Below are 19,976 nucleotides of genomic sequence, written 5' to 3'. Positions count from 1 at the left end.
CAGCGATTTTTCTTTTATCTGTCCAGTGTGTGTTTATTTATGCTGAAGCTAGGTTACCTTCCATGTCTTACCAACACATCTATCAGAAGTTTAACTGAAACTCTGAAAGATCTCATATTAATCTTGAAAGCTTTCTAGTTGATTATGTGGTATAGATAGTATCCCAGGTCTGTGTTCTTTTTTTTCTTTGGCATGTATGCTATTGAAGAATAACTGGGTCTAGATAATTAATAGGAGACTTAAGAGTTGAGACAGCAGCGATTTCTTGTTTTGGAAGTGTTGTGGAAGACTAGTGATTGTATTGTATATGTATATTGTTTAGATTTTGACTAATAGTACATAAAAAAGATGCCCGGCTTTCATTTCATATAAAAAACTAAACTGTGTTTAACAGAAGTTTGAAGCTTCATAGAGTAATACATACAGTGTCAGTGCCCAAGCCTACAGCTCTGATGGCAAAAGGTTTGACAGAACATGGCACATGCTATATTGCTATCTATGTTGAAGTAACACTCATGTATAGTTCAACTTCAATAGCATTGGTGCTTCCACCAATCATCCAAGCACAAGTGACAAATGAAATTAAGCCATGTTTGCATTTGCATGGATGACTTGTATGTTGACTTCAGGTAGTGAGTTTGAAGGTAATTTTCTTCTAGAGTAGTTTATGCTGGACCAGCACTATGTTTTTTTTTTGGAAAAAGTCTATTTTTGACCCCTCAACTCTTTGCAAAATCCAACTTTAACCCTCAACTACGAAACCGGACACAACAGACACCCCAACTTCTAATACCGTGCAACTTTGGCACCTAAGCTCGTTTTCAGTGGTTTGGCGCTGGCGTGGAGTGGTTTTGACTCGTCACGCTGGCCACAACCGCCAGCTCGGACGCAGTTCTCCCCTTCTCTCTCCCGTCACTTTCCTTTTCTTCCCCAGTTCCACCAAACCCATGGCAAGAACGCAACTCACCCCCTTCGGCCGCCGCATTGCGCCTGTAGTTGGCGGCGGCGCGACGCAGTTCCAGTGCGCGCACACGGCGGCGCTGGCCGGGACGCCGCCAGCCGAAGAGCCGGTTCCCCGCGAGTGAGAGGTACACGAGCGTGGTCGGCAGCGGTGAGACGACGCCAGACAGGCAATTGCTCTGGAGGTCGAGGTGGACGAGTGGCGCACGCACGGGCTCGGGATCCGGCCGACGAGCGCGTTGTGCGAGAGCACGAGCACGCGGAGGTCCCGGAGCTGGAGCAGTGCCGGCGGGACCGAAGGCGTTCTTGCTGAGGTCGACGACGCGGAGGCCGGGCGCAAACGCGCGCGGGAGGGGCCCCGAGAGGAAGTCCCCAGAGAGCACGAGGAACTGAAGCGCGGGGAGCGCGGCGACGGCGGGGGGCAAGCCCCCCGTGACGGGCCCGGGGACGAGGGAGAGGGAGGCGAGCGCGGAGAGCCTGGAGAGCGCGGCGGAGGGGAACAGGACGCAACCTGGAGAGCTCGGACCGCCGCCTGGAGAGCTCGGACGCAGCCTGGAGAGCTCGGATGCAGCTTGGAGAACTCAGACCGCCACCCTCCCCGTGCTCTCCGCTCCGCGCTCGCCGGCGGCGCGTGCGCAGGCCAGCGGCAGCGGTGGCGGCACGCAGGCCAGCGGCGGCGGCGCGCGCACATGCCAGCAGCAATGGCGGCTCCTCGAGCTCGACCTCCGCTGCCTCCTCAAGCACCTCCGCCTCCTCGAGCTCCGCCGCCTCCCCGAGCACCTACGCCTCCTCGCGATCCGCTGCCTCCTCCAGATCCGCCGCCTCGAGCTCGAGCTCGGCCGGCGCGGGGCTATGGCGGGCGAGCGGAGCACCGGCGGTGGCGCGGCGGGGCAAAGCGACGGCGGCGTAGTGCTGCAGCAGTGGTGGCGGCGTGGTGCAGCAGTAGGGGTGAACTGGCGGAGCGGCACGCGCGGGCCGCGGAGCGGCACGCGCGGGCCACGGAGCGGCGGAGCAGCATGCGCGGGCGGGGCGGAGCAGTGACGGGAAAGTGACGGGAGAGAGAGAACGGGAGAACTGCGTCCAAGCTGGCGGTCGTGGCCAGCGTGGCGAATCAAAACCACTCCACGTCAGCGCCAAACCACCGAAAACGAGCTCAGGTGCCAAAGTTGCACGGTATTAGAAGTTGGGGTGTCTGTTGTGTCTGGTTTCGTAATTGGGGGTTAAAGTTGGACTTTGCGAAGAGTTGAGGGGTCAAAATGGATTTTTTTTTTCCTAGAGGAAAACAAAGACGTGCTGTATTGTCTGTTTGTTTCAGTTCAGCTGAAACTCCAGCGCCTTGAGGACTTGCATATTATTTTTAGGGTCTGTCTGCCCGTCAATCGACTGAAATTTAGCTATCCATCAATCACCTGTTTAGACGTATTTAGACCGTTGGATTTCATTTTCATCCAACCGTTGTTGTTACTGTTTCGTTTGTTGATGTTACATGTATGTTAAAGGGCATGCTAACAGATCCGCTTTGTCTGTTGCGGACCAGATAAGCATGTTTGGACTTTTCTGATTGATTTGTACAGCTCGGCTGCATTTTGAGCCTGATAACGGTCCAAGTTTTGTCTGTACACTTTGTTGTTTGGATAGTATAATGTTCAAAATTCTTAAAATTTTCAAACCAGAACTGTGGAACAAATTAGTTTTTGTCAGTTCAAAGGTGCATGTGTTCAATTTTTACACCCATTTCACACATACAACATATACAATGCATACAGCGGCCCAAGAGGAACCTGATGGCCACAGAAAAATACAGCCAGTTTGTTCCCATAACTACACAAGACAATGATCCGCAGGTGCAAATGCCATGAACAAGCCTGCAAAAAAAAAAGGTGACAGTTTAAGTGTTTGCAGCTAGCTATACATGATCAGGATTACACAAAATATGGATCAATACAAATATCAGATACTACACACCTAGATAGGTCGCATGAGACATTCTTTCATGTTTCACTACTCTCTCTTTGTCAAGAAATTCTAATAAATGCACCATGTTGTCTAAACCATTAATTTTGTATGCACAACAGATCACGAGACCAAAAGAATTTTACTACTCAACAAGATGTGATATTAAATGTAGTCCAAAAACGCACATTGTATTCTTGACATTATAAAATCAACTCAAATGGTCTAAAAATTAAATATGGAATCACAAATAGATAACCGATGAAACTACGAGAAGCAGCATTCCTTGAATGAGACCATGAGTAATAAGTAAAAGGAATAATCTTTTTTCAGTGTACCTGAGTTATCTGTCGACGTAGGTTCACAATGAACAAGGGTCAGATATTTAATCAATGGCAGACATATCTGAAAAACAAGACTTGTCAGTTTAATGAAGACATTCTACAAAGAGAAAAGACAATACATATCTACAAAATCTAGTGGATGATTTGCACTCCCAAAACAGTACACTAAATATAGACAACTTTTTCACACTTCCAATATTGGAAAGAAAATCGAGTGCTCAGGCAACTCTAGATGATGACATCAAGGTGACATTGCAAAAACTATTAGAAAATTCAAAGCTGTATCAAGTTGAATCCCACAAATTGGAATAAGATACAACCTATAATGTCACACATTATATTTGATGATTCTACAATTCCCTGACTTATTTAGGGAAAAATTGTACCAAGCAAGACCTAAAATTACACATGTTTAAAATACTGTAAAAAAAACTTTGCATTAAAGGACATACCTGAGAGCAAGGAACTGAAAAAAAAATGTAAATGACCCAACTAGCCATGTGTACAACCTGTTCTAGCCACATTAAACAACATAATGATAAGTCTATGAAGCCACTTGTATCAGCATGCCTTCCCAACTATATTGCAAATATGACTGAAGAAAAAAGAGATGCAAACTGAATAAGAATGTTCTGTAGGTAACAAGTGCACAAAGAAAACCTATTACTCAGCATAAGAACTTTGGTTGAGGAAAATAAATTCTAGATTTAGAATGTGACCGCTAATAGGTTCATCTAAAAAAAATGAGAAGCATACAGTCTGGTAGCAGAAACTTACTATATCACATTAAGTCATGAAGATACTAGTGATCTCCCAACCTCAACACCAGAGTGGAGAACCACCTTGACCTGCAGATGGCACATACTGAGTGCAAACTAAACACAAAAAAACCCAAAAAAATGGGAGGGCAAGAATTGAATAAAATTAATTGACGCAATAAAATTAGTAAAATTATATCACTACTCACTGGTGTCACATTTGTATAGTTGGACTGTAACTAGAAATACAAACAGGTGGGCAACCAAGACCCCAATATCAGAGACACATATGTCCTACAAAAGAAAAAAAGGTATACAAAAATAGGTGAACAAAATATAAAAATTATATCAATATACAAAGATTATTTATAAGCAAGACAAATATGAGTGTGAAGATAGTAAGTGCCTTAAAGTATGAAAGGCCACGCGTATCCGGAACTAGAAAAGCCGAAGGCTAACCAGATCATTGATAAAAGGTTGGCCTCATCCACCATTTAAAAACAAGTTGATAAAGGCCAGATGAATTAGTTAAAGAATAGTCGTAACAATTATATTTAACTAGTTGATCTTCTTAAGCAAAGCAAGCTCATAATACTAATATGTAACTTCAATGGACCAAATAATTCAGAGTCATATATGTGTAGAAAAATTACACTGGACTGATAGGGAAATATTGATATATACTACCTATATTTTTTTCAGGTGGCAAGTGAGCATATGGCAGATTGCAGGCAAAATTTAAGTGAAGGACCCAAAAAATTATAAGTTAATCTAAACACACATCTCTACAAAAATGCTAGATTGAATTGAAATAATAATTTCTAAGACCTTCACGGCACTGTAACACCATATGATGAACAGGATGAGCAGATAGAAAGAAATCACATCCATTAGATAAAATGTTTAAACAAAAAATTGCCACAATACCAGTGTACTACACCTTCAAAAACATGATACGTACAACGTACTCGTAGCATAAAATTGAATGCTAGCAAGTTACACCTCCAAAAAAATCACATTGTATCCAACCAGACATACATCCAGCACCTCAATCAGCCAAATTGCAAAGCAAAGACAGCTAGCTATCACCCATCACAACAAGTGGAAGAAGTGGAAAGCGCAATGAGCATAACCCTTTTCTTGAAATATGAAAAAAAAACATTAACTGGAATATGAAATTTCCACAAACTTCAAAAAATTATAGAGTAAAAAATCTCTTGGCGTGGCAAAAAAGAGCTAAATCTCTGTATATTTCAATAGACTACCGAATAACAAAAGTATATGCACCACTGCTTATCCAAAACCACCGGGACATCAAGACAGAAATTAAGTGTTGCTTGTGATTCAGCCATTATGAATGCAGTAGATACAATCACAAAAACTAGCATACACTCGAGTTGAAAAGGCCAAGAGATATGTCCAGTACACAAGATAAGATATGAGTTCAGATAATTATTCACTAGATCAAATTTGAAAGACTGAAAAAAAACCTCCACCAATTGCAAATCTGTGCATAGGTAAAGGAGGAAATAAGAAAATATGCTACCAGCATTAGTTTATTATAAAATATACATAAGTACAAATTAAATGTAGAAAAATTACATAAGAACAATATTGAAATTAAGATTTTCTCTAGCTATCAATTTGTTTACTGACCATTGCAAGTTTTTCATATCACAAAAGTGCCTAACTGATTGCTACCTGTTTAGAGATCCCTTGGTTAGCATACTATTAGCCATTAAAAAAAACAGGTATCTTCCAGTTTTGAAAAACAGGAATCATCTAATGATGAAAGAGAAAGGGACTTAGCTATTATAGGCCTCTTACATTTATCCTATTTGATTAGATTATCACAGTGAAAAAAATTAACACTGCAAATAATGATGAAAATGTTGTAAATAATACATAAAAAATTCCTCTAACAATATACTATAAATTATCTTAGTTACAGAACTCCTTAAAAAATGATATGCCATCTCATACCAATATGAAATGTCGTAAAAGTTATATTTAACTACTTGGTCATCACAAACAAGCAAGCCCATAATACTACCATGTAATTTCACTAGACCGAATAAGTTAGACATATAATCTACTATGTAAAGAAAAATTACACAGGAGTATAATGAAATTTGTGTGTTAAAAAAGATATATTATCATGTGGCGAATGTGCCCAATAGAATGTGATAAGATGCCACATACTGGGCTCATTTTGCCATGGCAAAAGCTGCTGAGGTATGGAATAAAAGACACCTCTAAGCAACTAAACCATAGCACAAAAATTAAAGTTTTTGCTTCTTTGAAAAATATGAGATTACCTCTGATACTGAAAAAGCTTGTCATCAGACTACAAAAACATAGTACATGTACTCAAAGTTAACAATTATTCATAGTATTATTTGTCCCTTTTATGTGTAATTGATTAATATCATGATCTAAAACTTTATCACATACTGTACAAATCAGCTAGTGTTTTCTTGACATTCCCCCAATTTTGTAATACTTTAATAATTCTAAAGTGCAAAAAGGTTCACTACATATAAATATATATTGCAGCCTATGAGCTCATAGTTTAGCATCACATATAAAGAGTGTATTATTACTTGGTACTTGTAGGACTACATATGCATGAACCAAACTCAACCCTTTTGCTTTCAGAAGGTCTAGTTTCGCATATAAATAGAAGATCTGATGCCAACTCACTTTCTATCTGCAAAATGAGATGCAGAACAGAGGTGAGGTGCAAAATGGAGCTTCCAAAAATGACCTAAACAAACCTTCACTTGCTTAACATGTGAGCATGGATGAAAAATTCACCAACATCAAAATCCCCTATCGATCAAGATTGGTACAAGCCACCTGGGCAACATCTCAGGAGACCAACTTCATCGCCCAGAGGTCAGGCACCCAAAATTGATCCATATAAAATCCCCATGAGCATCAAATTGCTTGTATTGGACAAAGCAGGGTGCCGCCCAGGTGCACGAGGACACGGATTCGCCATCGCCGATGTTGCTGCTTCACCTCCGTTCGTTGGGGCGATGAGAATCCTTGGCCCAACCCCAAACAAAAACAAAAACAACAAGCATGAGGCACGGGGGATCTACAGCAAACCCCAAAGTTCAGCAAGTGAAAAAAAATTGATGACATAACAACCACCTTGCGGAATCACCCCCACGTTCTCTTACTCCACATCCCTCCACCTAGCCATGAAAATGGTGTACAGATCAACCCCCCTACACAAGCACAAAGGATCTGCAGGAAACCCTAACAAAATCATAGAGGGCCTTCGCATGGATGAGAAAAAAACATACCGGAGAAACCACGCCACCTCCTCATTGCAGTAGTTACCGTCGCCGATGGGGCCTCCGGCTGGCTGTCTAGGTTTCCGCCGCAAAATCACCATGGACGCAGCCTGGGAGCCATCGCCGCCTGCTCGCCTCCTCACACACGATGGAGCAAGTGGAGGGTCTGGGTGGGGGAGCGGTGGAGGGGAAATGTTGACGTGTCTAGCCAAATTAATGTGATCTGTAAAACCAAAACGGGTCTCACCAACCTCAATTTCAAATCCGATAACAAGTAACGGGCGTGACGAAATTTTGCTGCGGACCCAAAAGTGAAAATAACACGCATTGGAATATTGACGTCCGTTTCTGATCCAACGAGCCATGTCGTCGATTGATGAATAGCAAAATTTCAATCAGCTGACACGGAGTAAATCTGTTATTTTTATTAGCTCAACTTGTTGCATTTACTCTTAAAAATAAAGAGACAAAAATTAGAATAAAGAGGAAAAAGGAAGACGAGCATTTTCATGTGTTGCCCTGATGATATCGAAGTCTGAAGTGTCAATTTTCTGAGTCCATAGCAAGTTGAAAACTCGTTGCTGTTCTTGCCAAACTTGTCAGCACCTTATGAATCAGCATACCATTTTACATGTTGCAGTAGTAATCCTGAATAATTTTGTACTGGATACAATACTATTCACTGGCGCATCACCTGAACTAGCATCATCTTAGTTACTTTGTGGCCTTGGTGTTTCCAAGGGTTTTCTTGCATTGTGAGTCCTGAAATTTGATCTCTGCTTCTTCGGTCGTGCTTAGAAGCTGAATTTGTAAGCCCTGCAGCAGTGAGCAAGAATTCTCTTTCTTTCCAGGCTGCTATCATATATATTTTCAGTCCTTCTGGAGCTTCACATTGCTACAGGCATTCATGGTGCCATCTTTACCTCTTCAATAATTGTCGCTACCAATTATGAATAGATTGTGGCAATCCCTTCTCAAGAGGGAACCACTTTCCCTAGTTGGTTCAGAAATACTACATTCAGTGAGACGAGGTTAGCCTTCGGACACGAAGTGGGGATCCCTTCACGAACCGAAGAGCAACATTTATAATTGTAATTGCCTTCATTTTTCCGTAGTGAAACAAAAAACAATCGGGAGCTCATGGACCATGCAAACCTTTAATTTCGTCAAGCCTTATGTTTCCAGTGACCAAAATCTGTCATGCAACGAAGACTGCAAAATGTAAGCGTATTTGTGTTTCATGAACATACCCTTGATCTTTATAAAGCTGTCCAAACAGCTTCGGTTCCATCCATCTTTCATTTGCGCTGCCACTATACTGCTGGTTTGATGCTTCAACATTAAACTTCTGTTATCTGATTTTTTGGTGAAATTTGCCCTTTTTTCAGCTGTCGAATGAGGATGGTCATTGATCTGCCTACCCAGGTGCACCTTAAAAAAATGGTAGTTTTCTTCCAGCTGCCATTTTTTTCAAAAGCTTGCTGTTTGATTCAGGCATTCAGCGGCCTCTGGAATCTTAGTAGCAAAGTCCATCAGTTAGGAGCCCAACAAAAGCCCATATTTCTGTGGGATTTGGTTGGTCTGGGCCCGGTTCAGCTCCCTTCGCTCTTCAGTCAGCATGTCGTCGCCGGCGGCGGCCGTGCTCGTCAGCAACGGCGCCGTTTCGCCCCGCGCTCCCCCTTCCGCCGCCTCCTTCCTCGAGGCCACCCCGGGGGCCTACACCACCGCCCGCGGTAGCCTCCTCTGGTGGCCCCGCCACCTCCGCCGCCTCGCCGAATCCGCCGCCCTCCTCGCTCGCTCCCACCCTCACCTCCTCGGCCTCCCTCGGCCGCGCTCCCTCGACTCGTTCTTCTCTGAGACGCCCATACATGCTCTCGTCAACCCCTCCGTGTGGCTCGCCATCCGCGAGATGCGCGGCAGGCTGCCCATGGTCGAGGAGGACGATCTGGCGCTCACGGCCCTGATCAGAGGAGGTGATTCGGTCTCCAGGGATGGCGTCGACGTCTTCGTCCACGTGGGGACGCATTCCCCGCCGGTGTTTGGAGATTCGGGGGGCAGGGTTGCCGTGGCCGGCACGGGGAGGGCCGCCGCCGCCGCCAAGTACGCGCCCTGGGCCAGGTGGGTGCTGTCTTCCCTTTTCACCTCGCGTGCGCTGCAGAGCTGCAATTTTTCTCCAAAGTTTTGGTTGGTGGTTGAAACAAAACTGAGCTAGTATTTGTTACCTTGGATGCAGGATGCGGAAGAGCATGGAAAGGATGAGGCCTCCTGGGGTCACAGAGCTTCTGTTGACTAATGATGGGGATCACATTCTTGAAGGCTCTGTCACAAACTTCTTTGTTGTCTGCCAAAAGGTGAGTCCTACGCATTGTCCATCAATGAAAGTTTGTGATATTTACGAATTAGCCAAAGAACAATCCTTGTGCACTGACACATAAATACTTGTACTGAATGGCAAAGATATAGAGTTCTTGGTACTCATCAGTTCACTACTATCATGCTATTGTCCACCACCACCAGAGCAGGAATGAAGTATATTAAACCATCTCTGCAGTGCAAACTTGCAATGCAAAGTGAAAGCCATATGCATTTCACTTTTTTTTTATCATCTGTGGCTATTCCAACCTATGTTTTTAAAGCGGTAAGGCGAGGCGAGGCGATCCACCACTGCCTTATCGCCTAGGCGACGCCTAGGCGGGCTAAGGCGAGACCTTAAGCAAGGCGAGCCGCCACCGCCTTGTCGCCTAGGCGACGCCTTGAAAACAGAGATTCCAACTGTACTCTTTATATGTGGAGTTTATGCCTCTGCTGTTGGGCTATCATCATATAAATGCACTGATTGGAGTTTAGGCTAAAAGGATAATCCTTGGTGTCTACCTTTGCATTAATTTTGTTACCATGTTACTTAGTATTAACTTTGATATGTCTTAATAGCACCTGCAACATAGATATCGCTTGCATTTAGATTGCAATATTCATTATCTTTCTACACATCTTTTCTGAGCCCAAACAAATGCATTATCATCTTGGGTTATAGCAGTAGTTGCTTTGTATAACTATTTTAACATGTGTATAGGAGGAAAATAAGAGCAGAGAGCCTTTCTCTGTTCAAACATTGGCAAACAAGTTCGAAGTGCAAACAGCTCCAATAAGTGATGGAATTCTCCCTGGAATTATACGTCAGATAGTGATAGAGTAAATATTCTTTAACTACTTTAAATTCCATGTCCATTGCCTTTATCTTCTTGTTCTTAAATGAATCAGCAGATGGTAAAACAAATTTCAGGATGCTCAAAAAACTAGCAGGAATTAGTCTAATGTCTAGTTTTGAGATTACCTTCTTCATCTTACAATTTTTGCATTCTGCTCTCCTGCACTAGGTCCAGTGGGCATATACTAGCTACTAGGCCCAATAATGGCATACTAAAGGGGTTGCCTAAATGGGGCTTGCAAATTATTGTGCTGGGATCCTGACTGAGCTACTATGAGTTAGAGGTATAACAAATGCTGACGCCTTGTAACAGAAGTTCTATTTGTTTCAAACAGGGTGTGCCATGATATAGGAATCCCAGTACGTGAGATCTCTCCATCATGGTCCAAGCATGAACTCTGGCAAGAAGCTTTTGTTACAAGTAAGAATATTCTCTCTCAGATAAGATCACAGAAGCAACTGCTAGTACGTTATGACCTTGTTTTGAGCATCCCCTGCTGCTGTATCATATACTGTATACCTGTAACAGGTAGCTTAAGGCTTATCCAGCATGTGGAGTCAGTTCAAGTACCTTTATTGTGGGAGGACGTACAATCAAAAACCTGGAGCGATGTCTCTTGGGCGGTGAAACAATTTCAGGTATGGCATACTTATTTTCATATTTATTTATTTATTTTTGTGATATTATTATATCCTGCTAATAACATTTTCAAAATTCAAAACTAGGGTCCTGGATGCATTACTACACAGATTCAGGTTAGTTTGTCTTACATGATTGTAAATTTCATAAACTATGACTAGCTGGCTCATGCGAACATAATTTTCCTCTGTTTCCAAACCTGTGCCCTAAATTTATGATTCATGAAATCTTCTTTATTGCACCATGTAGACAGAAATATTAAAGAGAGCAAGATCAGAGGAATATGACATCAACAATCTCCTATGAGTTATGAACGTTGTCTTTGATTCATGTGAAGTGTATAGGCTTTATTTCTCCCCATCATCTATTGTTCACAAAAAAGTAAGCTTTACAGTTATTTCATTTCATTTTATTGAGACATTGAAGATTGCACTCCTTTATGTGGAGAATTCAGGCATTTTAGGTGTAAAGGTTTCAGAATGATTCATTGCTTTGTGTTTTTCTATCTTCTCTAAGCAAAACAGGTCTAACATCAAGTAAGAAGGACATGGAAGGCAAGTAGATACCTTTGAAGTCTGGATCTAGTTGGGGGTATGGATAGTCTGATGGATACACTAAAGGGAGATTGAAAACCAAAGCTCCAGGATTATTGTGGAAAAGAAAAGAGTTCAAATCCCATGTGGATCTATGTTCGTTGTTTTCCAATTTCATCTAATCTATAGGGGCAGTTCTGTTCCGATAAACCGACCCATGATTTGAGGACTTAATTGTCATCTCTGTACTATGAACAAATGATCCCAACTGCACTCAGTAGCACACGAAATAACCCCATGTTAATTAATTTTAGAATGGATTTTGCTAGGAAGTCCTTTTGTGATCCCTGTAGGAACTGAACTATTTTTTATGTTCGATTTGATCATGTCCAACTCTAAATGTCAATTGTTGAGCTATTTGTTCTTGTTTTGAGTATTTCCTTTGATGAGCATTTTGGCCAAGATGTTTCCCTTCATTTCCTTTTTCTTCTAAACTTTTCGGCCACATCTGCCCTGAGATGGTTTGCATTTGTTTTAAAAGAAAAATTATTAGGAATTCTAGAAACATTTGTTTTAAAAGAAAATTTTTAGGAACTTTCTATAAAGAGGAGACTGGCTGGGGGACCATGTACCTTTTCTAAAAAATTGAAAAGGTCTAAAATTTATTTTTTATTTTAGAAGTCCGTAGAATGATTAAAAAATGTTAGTTATTTTCCCTTGTGCTCGGGTATCTACATCTTATTTGTTATACTTCAAACAAAGTGTACTTTGCCTAATTTCTCGTGGGCTAATTAAGCTTTAGCTCCCTCCCAGCATGGATTTTGACTTTTGAATAGTAAGAGCAAAATCACAAAGTTAAGGAAAATAAGGGTATAAACATAATTGCACTGCAAAGTAGGGATATGAACACCAATTTCTCTTTTTAATACTAATATGCATTTTATTCTGCTTACTAAGCATTTAAAGTGTATAGTAATTTTCTAAAGCGGGGTGTTGTTTCGTCAATTTGGTAAGTTACAAATGATTCTAAGCATTTTAGAAAAAGTTTAGAATTTATTCTGAACCTAAAACAATTGGTATGAAGTTAATTTGGGTTTAGATTTGGGTCGACTGTACTTTTATTTCACTTATTATGCAAGCTATTTAGATTATAAATACTCTTTACTCTAAGCCAGGATACTTTAAATTTCTAAATCCATGAATTCTTAAAGTTCAAATATTGTTAGCCGTGAGCCACCTTGCCACGTCAAAACCATAATAAAGCACTCTTATTCTAACTCGAGCAAAAGTTGAAAACTGAACTTTTCCTTTTAGGTTTAAAAGTGTTTTTAGTTGAAAGTTAAAAAGTTAATCCAGCCTACAGTTAAGATTTAAGAATCATGAAATTATTTTTTCTCGAAAGGTTTACACCTGAAAGGCTGAAACTAACCTGGCCCATCGCCGCCGGCGAGTGTCACCGTATCCGACAGCGCCGCTGAAAAAGAAAACGAGGCCGTCAGGCCGACAAACAAAGCCTCGGCCCCTGGCCGTAGCAAAATTCCTTTTCCGAGTCCTCTTTTATTATGTTCCAAAAAAAAAGAGTCCTCTTTTATAATTAGATATATACTCTAGTTTCCAGAAAAAGGAAAATAAAAAGGGACCGCAGAAAAAATCTCATCCAACGGACGACACGTGCCTGTCCCGTGCAGCCCGTTCCCGAGATATATAGGACGCTCCGGATTCCTCCTCTCTCTCCGCGTCTTCGTCACAAGTCACATCCCCCTTCTCTCTCTAAACCCTAACGCCTCGACCTGAGCAATCCCTAGGTCTCCGCGCGAGGTGAGCCGCCGCCGCCCCCTCCCCTTCCCGCCTCGTCTCAGCGGGTCTCGTTTGGCGCAGGTTGGTGCGAGATTTCTGTTATTCTGATGGGATTTGGTTGCCGGGTTCCCCGTGCAGGTGGTGGCGGCGGCGGGCGGCGAGGGGATTTCGATTTGATTTGACCCGGGATGGCGGAGGAAAATAAGGTCGGACGGATCTTCGTGGGCGGGCTGTCGTGGGACACCACGGAGAGCACGCTCACGCGCACCTTCAGCCAGTACGGCAAGGTCATCGACTCGCAGGTATAGCGATGGCTCTGCCCTGCCGTGATGCTTGCGATTTACAGGGATTGGAGGCTGTTTTGTCGGGATCCCCCTGTTTCGGTTCGGTGTCGTTTGATGGATAAATTGTTAGGCTGTAGCTGTAGTTGAACGAATAAGGCCGGCCCTAGAATTAGAACTAGAAAACCCGGGGCGCGGCGTTGCCGCGCCAGCTGGACCTGGCCATTTGTAGAAAACTTATGATTAATTATTGACAAAATGGGTTTATCAGTATATATTTTTTGTATGACGGAAATACTGATGCTCCCGCACATTTAATAATTCTTGCATTGCATGAATATAATTCAATTTCACTATAAATGTATAAAAGTTCTGAAAAGTAATGTGCCGCGGAAATTTCGATTAGAATATGGGTATGCAAGGTAATGAGCGCGTGAATGTTATTCTTTCACTATTGATGCACGTAAACAAGCCATCTTAACCTTTGGATAATGAATTTCCATAGTTGAAGTAATCCAATTGTTAATTTCAAAAAAAGTAATCCAGTTATATTGTAGATTAATGGATAAGAGGGGCAACATCATGACAAAGGATCAAGCGATTAGCTCATACTGTGAGCAGCTGTGGAAGAAGTTGTGTAATCACCAACCTCTTGTAATAATGCATCACATGTATAAGAAGAAACATGAAACATCCCTTGCATGCAACTGAGATTATAGATGACATAAAACTTTATACCATCTACAATTGCAAAAGTGAGGAACTGTCCAATTAAATAAGGTATTTATATTTGATTTTGGAAAGCATGTAAGGATATATGATGAGCAAATTACCTAACATTAACCTAAAGAATGTTCCAAGAAAACAAAATGTTAGGATAAACAGGACAAAGGTATAATTTCAAAACCATATAACAGGCAGTAGCAACCTCTTCATCAGAAGTTTTTTTAGGAAAATAGCAGGCGCTCTGCTCTTTCATTATAGTAGGAAGCCAGGTATTTACAATTCGGGTAAGTGAAAGAAAAGAAGATTGTGCACAAAAGTACAATCCCCTGTTCCGCTAGGCGTCGATTAGCCGGCGATTAGGCGCGACTACGCGCTGGGCGAAGCCCGTCGCCTCGCCTATGGGGGTAGTCGCCCATCTAGGCGGGCGGAGGTGGCGACTGGCGCAGAGAAGCAGGGACAGGGGCGGCGGAGGTGGCGACCGGCGCGGAGGAGGCGGGGACGGGGGCGGCGGAGGTGGCGACCGGCGCGGAGGAGGCGGGGAAGGGGGCGGCGGAGGTGGCGACCGGAGCGGAGGCGGCGGGGACGGGTCGGCGGAGGTGGCGAACGGCGCGGAGGAGGCGGGGACGGGGGCGGCGCGGAGGAGGCTGGGACGGGGTCCCTGACCGGCGCCGCGGTCGGGATGGAAGGGATAGGGTTGGGGTCGGGATGGAAGGGATAGGGTTGATGAGGTAGATAAGTTTGCTACAAATTGGGCTTGGGCTGTTTTATGGGCTTTTTATGTAATATTTGGCCCATATGTGTTTTGTTTTTTCTTTTCTAATAGACTTTTGTAGGTAAAATATGAATGGATATAGAACGCCTAGCAAAACGCCTAGCAACGCCTAGGTGCGATTAATCCCGCCTAGGCTCTAGGCTGAGGGTCAGCGCCTAGAATCCGCCTAGCGCCTAGCGGAACCATGGTACAATCTATCTATATGTGCAGCGCCAGCCGATTACTGCTGGTCCAAGTGTTGGTAGATTGGATTCGCCTGCCCTCCGTGCCTGATGATACTGTCAGCTGTTGGCACTCTCATCTCCAGAACTTCAATCAATCAGAGTTACAACATGAATAATAGATAAGGTTCTTTGAATCAGGCACAAGGGACACATATAGCTATTCCACATAACTTGGAAGAAATGGGTAGAACAGTGGCCAATATATGTGCTTTTAGCATTTTAATTTTCTCTATAACTTGTTCCAGCATTAGAAATAATTATGCTTAAATATGTTATGGTTGGTAATTTCGGATTGGAGAGTAGCACATAGTAAGGCTTCATGACAAGATTCAGAATTTTATGATCCACCATTATTTTTCTATGGATTTGGAAATCAGTTGTATGCAGAAGTGTTAGCATGCATCAACTAGCTAGCTTGTTTCATCTTCTTGACGCAAGCTCATGTCGCAGCGAAAAGAGGCTTAGACAGTTGCTTAGGCCATGTTTCCCAGAGCAGCATCCAACCCAGCAGCTCAAGATGAAAGATCTGTCTCACAGACATTTGATCGAGCACTTGTTGTGCAGCAGCTGATAGAGGGCGAGCAGAGCAGAGGAAGGAATCAGGGAAGCCGACCTTACGGCCTGCAGTGGCCACATTATCATGCGGAGGACACCCACATCAATCGCAGCAGCTCTCAGCGACGCGTTGGCCGGCAGCATCAGTCCACACGCCAGGATGGGGATGGGAGTTGCGTCCGCGCATGGAGATCAACAACGGCCTCGCCTCCAGCCCCAAATGGCGCCGGGTCTCCGTCGGCGCGCTAAACTGCTGCCGACTGCCGTGGCTGCTCCGCACCTTACTTCACGGTGCCATCGCAATATACATAGACACGGGAAGAGTCCGCTGCTTCTCTTGCCACCTCATGGTGCCCCTGCCGACTGCCGTATGTCCTCTTCCTCCTTGCAACCGCTGCTGTGCGACTCGGGCAGTCGAGCGGGAGGAGGGGGCTGCGAATTGGAGAGACTGAAACTGAGGTGGGAGGACGGTCGCCTCACTCGAGAGAGGTCAGAGGAGGGCCGCCGAGCCGGTAGGGGACAACGACACCCGTGCCCCTGTCTGTGCATGCTCGTGAAACGTCGGGAGAGTGCTTAAGCGGATGTCCCTATCCGACGGTCGATTCAATCTGGCAGGAGATCCAATGGTTGACATTTGGAGGTGACGTGGCTCAATAATTTTGCACGGTTTGAACCCAGCTTTCGATTCTTAAAGATAATTGTTGAGATTGTTCCCGTGGTATATGGATCTGTTTCTTTCTCCCCTTTTGCATAATATAGTCCTGCATTAGTTGCAGAAATAATTTTTTTTGGATACTATGGTTTATTAACCCAGCAATTTCAATTAAGATACAGGAAACACAAATAAAAAGACGTGGGGTAGAACCAGATAGTGAAACTGCCTGACGACTGTAACATATCAGTTTAGTTAAGAGCTGTCGAATTTTATTCAGTTGCCATCATTCTGGTTCCTTTTTCTTAACAACTATTTGGACCTGTTTTCCATGAATAAGTTATACTGGTAAATCACATGCATCTTAAGTTTGAGACAATCACATATAATAAAAGCATACCTTGTATTTGTCTTGGGGTGGTTGTTAAAAAATAGTCTTTTGCCAGTTTAATAGATTTGGTTATAAATGTAACTGGAATTTTTTTGAATCATTAACTGGAGCATGTGGTGTTTCTTTTTTGTACATGTTAGGGTTCTTTTGAACTTCACTTCTCCAATTTCAATCAAGCAATTACTGATTCGCAGAGGCTGCGGTCACTTCCGTTTCCATATGTTAGGATGTTAGCAAAGTTGCAGGAAAAAAGAAACTCATTAATCAATTGAGCTCGCTGGTTAGCATTTTGGGGTTATGGGTTCAGTGAATCAATTGGAGGCACCTTCACAGTTAGATTCAGTTTGATAGATGTGCTCTGTTTTGTGGGCAGAACCAGACACCTGTCTTTGTCATGCTAGCACATAAGATAACTGTTATCAGCTTTAGACCACAGAAAATGGTTTGTACCGGCATGGCTAATGAATTCCACAGAACATGATTGCCAGTGCTGGGTATGAACATACAGCAAACTTTGGCCGCATCATTCTTCCTGATCAGTTTGATAAGAGGCAGAGGAACTGTGTCCTTTCAGTAGTGAGGCAGTATAGGTGATGCTGAAGAGGGCTGTATGCTCATCTGTGCTTACATCTGCTTGGACGAGCATTTTCTCAGTGACCATAGCGTCCTTCCTGTTGCAATGGAAAATAATTAGTCCTGCATGCAATGGAATATCGAAGATTAGAAAATTGCATTTATACTTTCTGATTATGTTTTCCTGAAGTTTCTGGCAGGGTAACTAAAATCTGACCTGTTCATGCTAGAAGTTTGCTCATTAAATTAGTGTAGTCCGCTTATACTGCTGGCCAAAAGTAATTGGTCTCAGTTCAGTTGGATTGGAGTTTACTGGTTACTGCAGCACATTGACCTGACACAGAAGTGTTCAGAATCATCAACATCATTTGTGGTCACATGCTTGATGCTTCCAGTTCTGGAACATTGGTTTATAGTTAACCATTAGTGTCCTGTACCAGTGGCCAGTTAAAGCAGATTTTGATTCGCATACAATGTTTGAGCTGTGGTATAAGGATTGGCTGTTACTGTTCTACAGTTGTGTGAGATGGTATCACTGGTTTGCATAATATGCATCAGCTGTTGTCATTTTCATATCACCCAAGTTGTATTTGCATGTCATTGCTAGTAATAGAATTTTTGGCTGCTCCTATTATATTTAGTTTCTATCTTCCATCAGTTTATTTTCATTATATGTATAGGTTGTAGTGGAAAGGGACACAGGCCGCTCCAGGGGATTTGGATTTGTCACATTTTCAGAACCTCGGGCTGTGGATGCTGCCATTCGGGGAATGCATAATGGAGAACTGGATGGTCGAAATATCTCTGTGAACAAAGCTCAACCTAGGAACTCTGATGATGGCTATGGCTATGGTGGTGGTGGTGGTGGTGGTTACTCATCTGGTGCTAGAGGTGGATATCGCAGTGGAGGTGATGTAGTTCCAGCTGCCAGTGATGATTGCTTCAAATGTGGCCGCCCTGGACATTGGGCTCGTGAATGCCCTTATTCAGATGGAGGTGGTAGAACTGGAAGGTACTCTCCAGCTTCAAGGTATGGTGGTGGCACTGGGGGACGTGGTGAACGTTTTGGAGGAACAGAACGTTTTGCTCGCTATGATGATGATCGATATGATGGTGGGCGCTACATGGACAGCAGGGATACATATTATGGTGCTGGGCGCGATCGCTATGCTAGTGATCGCTATGCACCAGCAGCAGATCGCTATTCTGGTGACAGGTATAGTGGTGCAGATCGTAATGCATCAGGTGGCTTTGCTAGGGAAAGGAGCTACGAAAGAGATGGAGGACGGTCCAGCGGAGGTTACTACCGTGATGAACCTAGGGGTACTGGTGGATATGGCAGAGGTGGTTCACGTGTTGGGGGTGGTGCTGGTGGGCCTGCTCGCTTTGGTGGGAGTTACCGTGATAGACCCGCACCCTATGACCGTCCTAGCAGGGGTGCTGGAGCTCGTGCTTATGATGATCGCTACTGAAGAAGGTTACCTTGCAGCAGAACAGAGGCATCTAGTGTGTTTCTGTTATGAGTCAGTATTTATATTTCGCTATATTGATGCTTCAACCCTGTGTTATTCGGCAGTGCAGTTTGTCTTATTAGTCTGAAGACAATCATTTCAGTACTTGAATTATTAGTTTGTTGGTACAATAATCTGTAGGCAGTGTGATCCTGGTTCCTTCGTCATGCTTTGTAATTACTTTGCAGTTTGCACTGCATAATTGTGTAGTTCTGTTGAACTCATTTGCAGTATGTGATCTTTGAATGTCTGCTGTCCTGCTTGCTCGTCAACACTGCTGTGCCAGATTTTCCATCATGGCTGATTTCTGCATCATTGATGCTCAGAGCTGTACAGCGAGGCAATTTTCAGGTCCAGATTGGATATTTACCCTTGTACTTTTGCTGGCAGTCATTCAATTTGTTCAGTTCTTGCATCTGCGGGGTTGTCAATTGGAAATCAGAACTGCGTAATGCAGTCTTGGTTTTTTGGAGTAAGCTGAGAATGTCAGGCTGATAAAGATGTGGTTTCATGCAGTCAGCTGGTGGTTTGTTGTGATGTTTTTCCTGCTGCAGATTTTGCATTTGATCTGTGCAAGTTTACTAGCAATGACTCGGGCAGATGCATCTGGAAATTTTTTACTTAGTTTTCTGGGTTTCATCTGCATCTTGTTGGAAGAGTTCGGCTGGTTCTGGCTGAAGTTCCTGCTGTAGTTTGGTAACTGTTGGAAGTTGTAATCATCGTTTGTCGATTCAGAATTGTGTTTCAGATTCCACGATAAATCTGCAGCAAATTCAAGTTTATGGTGTTTCCA

General features: G+C 43.3%; 2 protein-coding genes and 1 long non-coding RNA gene across 14 annotated transcripts; 2 read left to right on the top strand and 1 right to left on the bottom strand.

Annotated features, from left to right (window-relative positions):
* Positions 1-2,612: 2,612 nt before the first annotated feature.
* LOC120664410 lies at positions 2,613-7,518 on the bottom strand. Of its 9 annotated transcripts, none has more exons than XR_005670872.1 (6): positions 7,330-7,518; positions 4,225-7,251; positions 4,035-4,105; positions 3,710-3,771; positions 3,252-3,318; positions 2,613-2,825 (listed from the first exon to the last, which is right to left on the bottom strand). It is a non-coding gene; the product is annotated as an uncharacterized LOC120664410 (long non-coding RNA). The 9 variants fall into 9 exon arrangements; XR_005670869.1 differs by having other exon boundaries at positions 3,710-3,766; XR_005670875.1 differs by having other exon boundaries at positions 3,252-3,766; positions 4,225-4,309; positions 6,619-7,251.
* Positions 7,519-8,900: 1,382 nt separating this feature from the next.
* LOC120664386 lies at positions 8,901-12,137 on the top strand. Of its 4 annotated transcripts, none has more exons than XM_039943615.1 (8): positions 8,901-9,438; positions 9,554-9,671; positions 10,394-10,512; positions 10,864-10,949; positions 11,058-11,167; positions 11,255-11,284; positions 11,422-11,549; positions 11,693-12,137. In XM_039943615.1, exons 1-7 carry the CDS (start codon positions 8,939-8,941, stop codon positions 11,428-11,430), a joined length of 972 nt encoding a protein of 323 aa, XP_039799549.1. In that variant the 5' UTR covers positions 8,901-8,938; the 3' UTR covers positions 11,431-11,549; positions 11,693-12,137. The 4 variants fall into 4 exon arrangements, with proteins under 4 accessions (XP_039799549.1, XP_039799541.1, XP_039799532.1 ...); XM_039943607.1 differs by having other exon boundaries at positions 11,685-12,137; XM_039943598.1 differs by having other exon boundaries at positions 8,908-9,438; positions 11,418-11,549; positions 11,693-12,134.
* A 1,242-nt stretch (positions 12,138-13,379) lies between these two features.
* Positions 13,380-19,963, top strand: LOC120664382 (glycine-rich RNA-binding protein GRP1A-like). The gene is made up of 3 exons (XM_039943579.1): positions 13,380-13,519; positions 13,637-13,800; positions 18,353-19,963. Exons 2-3 carry the CDS (start codon positions 13,687-13,689, stop codon positions 19,142-19,144), a joined length of 906 nt encoding a protein of 301 aa, XP_039799513.1. The 5' UTR covers positions 13,380-13,519; positions 13,637-13,686; the 3' UTR covers positions 19,145-19,963.
* The last annotated feature ends 13 nt before the right edge of the window (positions 19,964-19,976 follow it).

The sequence above is a fragment of the Panicum virgatum genome, chromosome 2K (genome assembly GCF_016808335.1).
Source record: "Panicum virgatum strain AP13 chromosome 2K, P.virgatum_v5, whole genome shotgun sequence".
Classification (NCBI taxonomy): domain Eukaryota; kingdom Viridiplantae; phylum Streptophyta; class Magnoliopsida; order Poales; family Poaceae; genus Panicum; species Panicum virgatum.
Note: the sequence above shows the minus strand (reverse complement) of the source record. Positions and strands in the feature narration are given on the sequence as shown.

Coding starts and splice junctions, on each gene's coding strand:
- LOC120664382 (XM_039943579.1), top strand. CDS start 13,687: ATGGCGGAGGAAAATAAGGTCGGACGGATCTTCGTGGGCGGGCTGTCG. Junction 13,801..18,352: donor GCAAGGTCATCGACTCGCAG/GTATAGCGATGG, acceptor TTATATGTATAG/GTTGTAGTGGAAAGGGACAC.
- LOC120664386 (XM_039943598.1), top strand. CDS start 8,939: ATGTCGTCGCCGGCGGCGGCCGTGCTCGTCAGCAACGGCGCCGTTTCG. Junction 9,439..9,553: donor AAGTACGCGCCCTGGGCCAG/GTGGGTGCTGTC, acceptor CCTTGGATGCAG/GATGCGGAAGAGCATGGAAA. Junction 10,513..10,863: donor ATACGTCAGATAGTGATAGA/GTAAATATTCTT, acceptor TGTTTCAAACAG/GGTGTGCCATGATATAGGAA.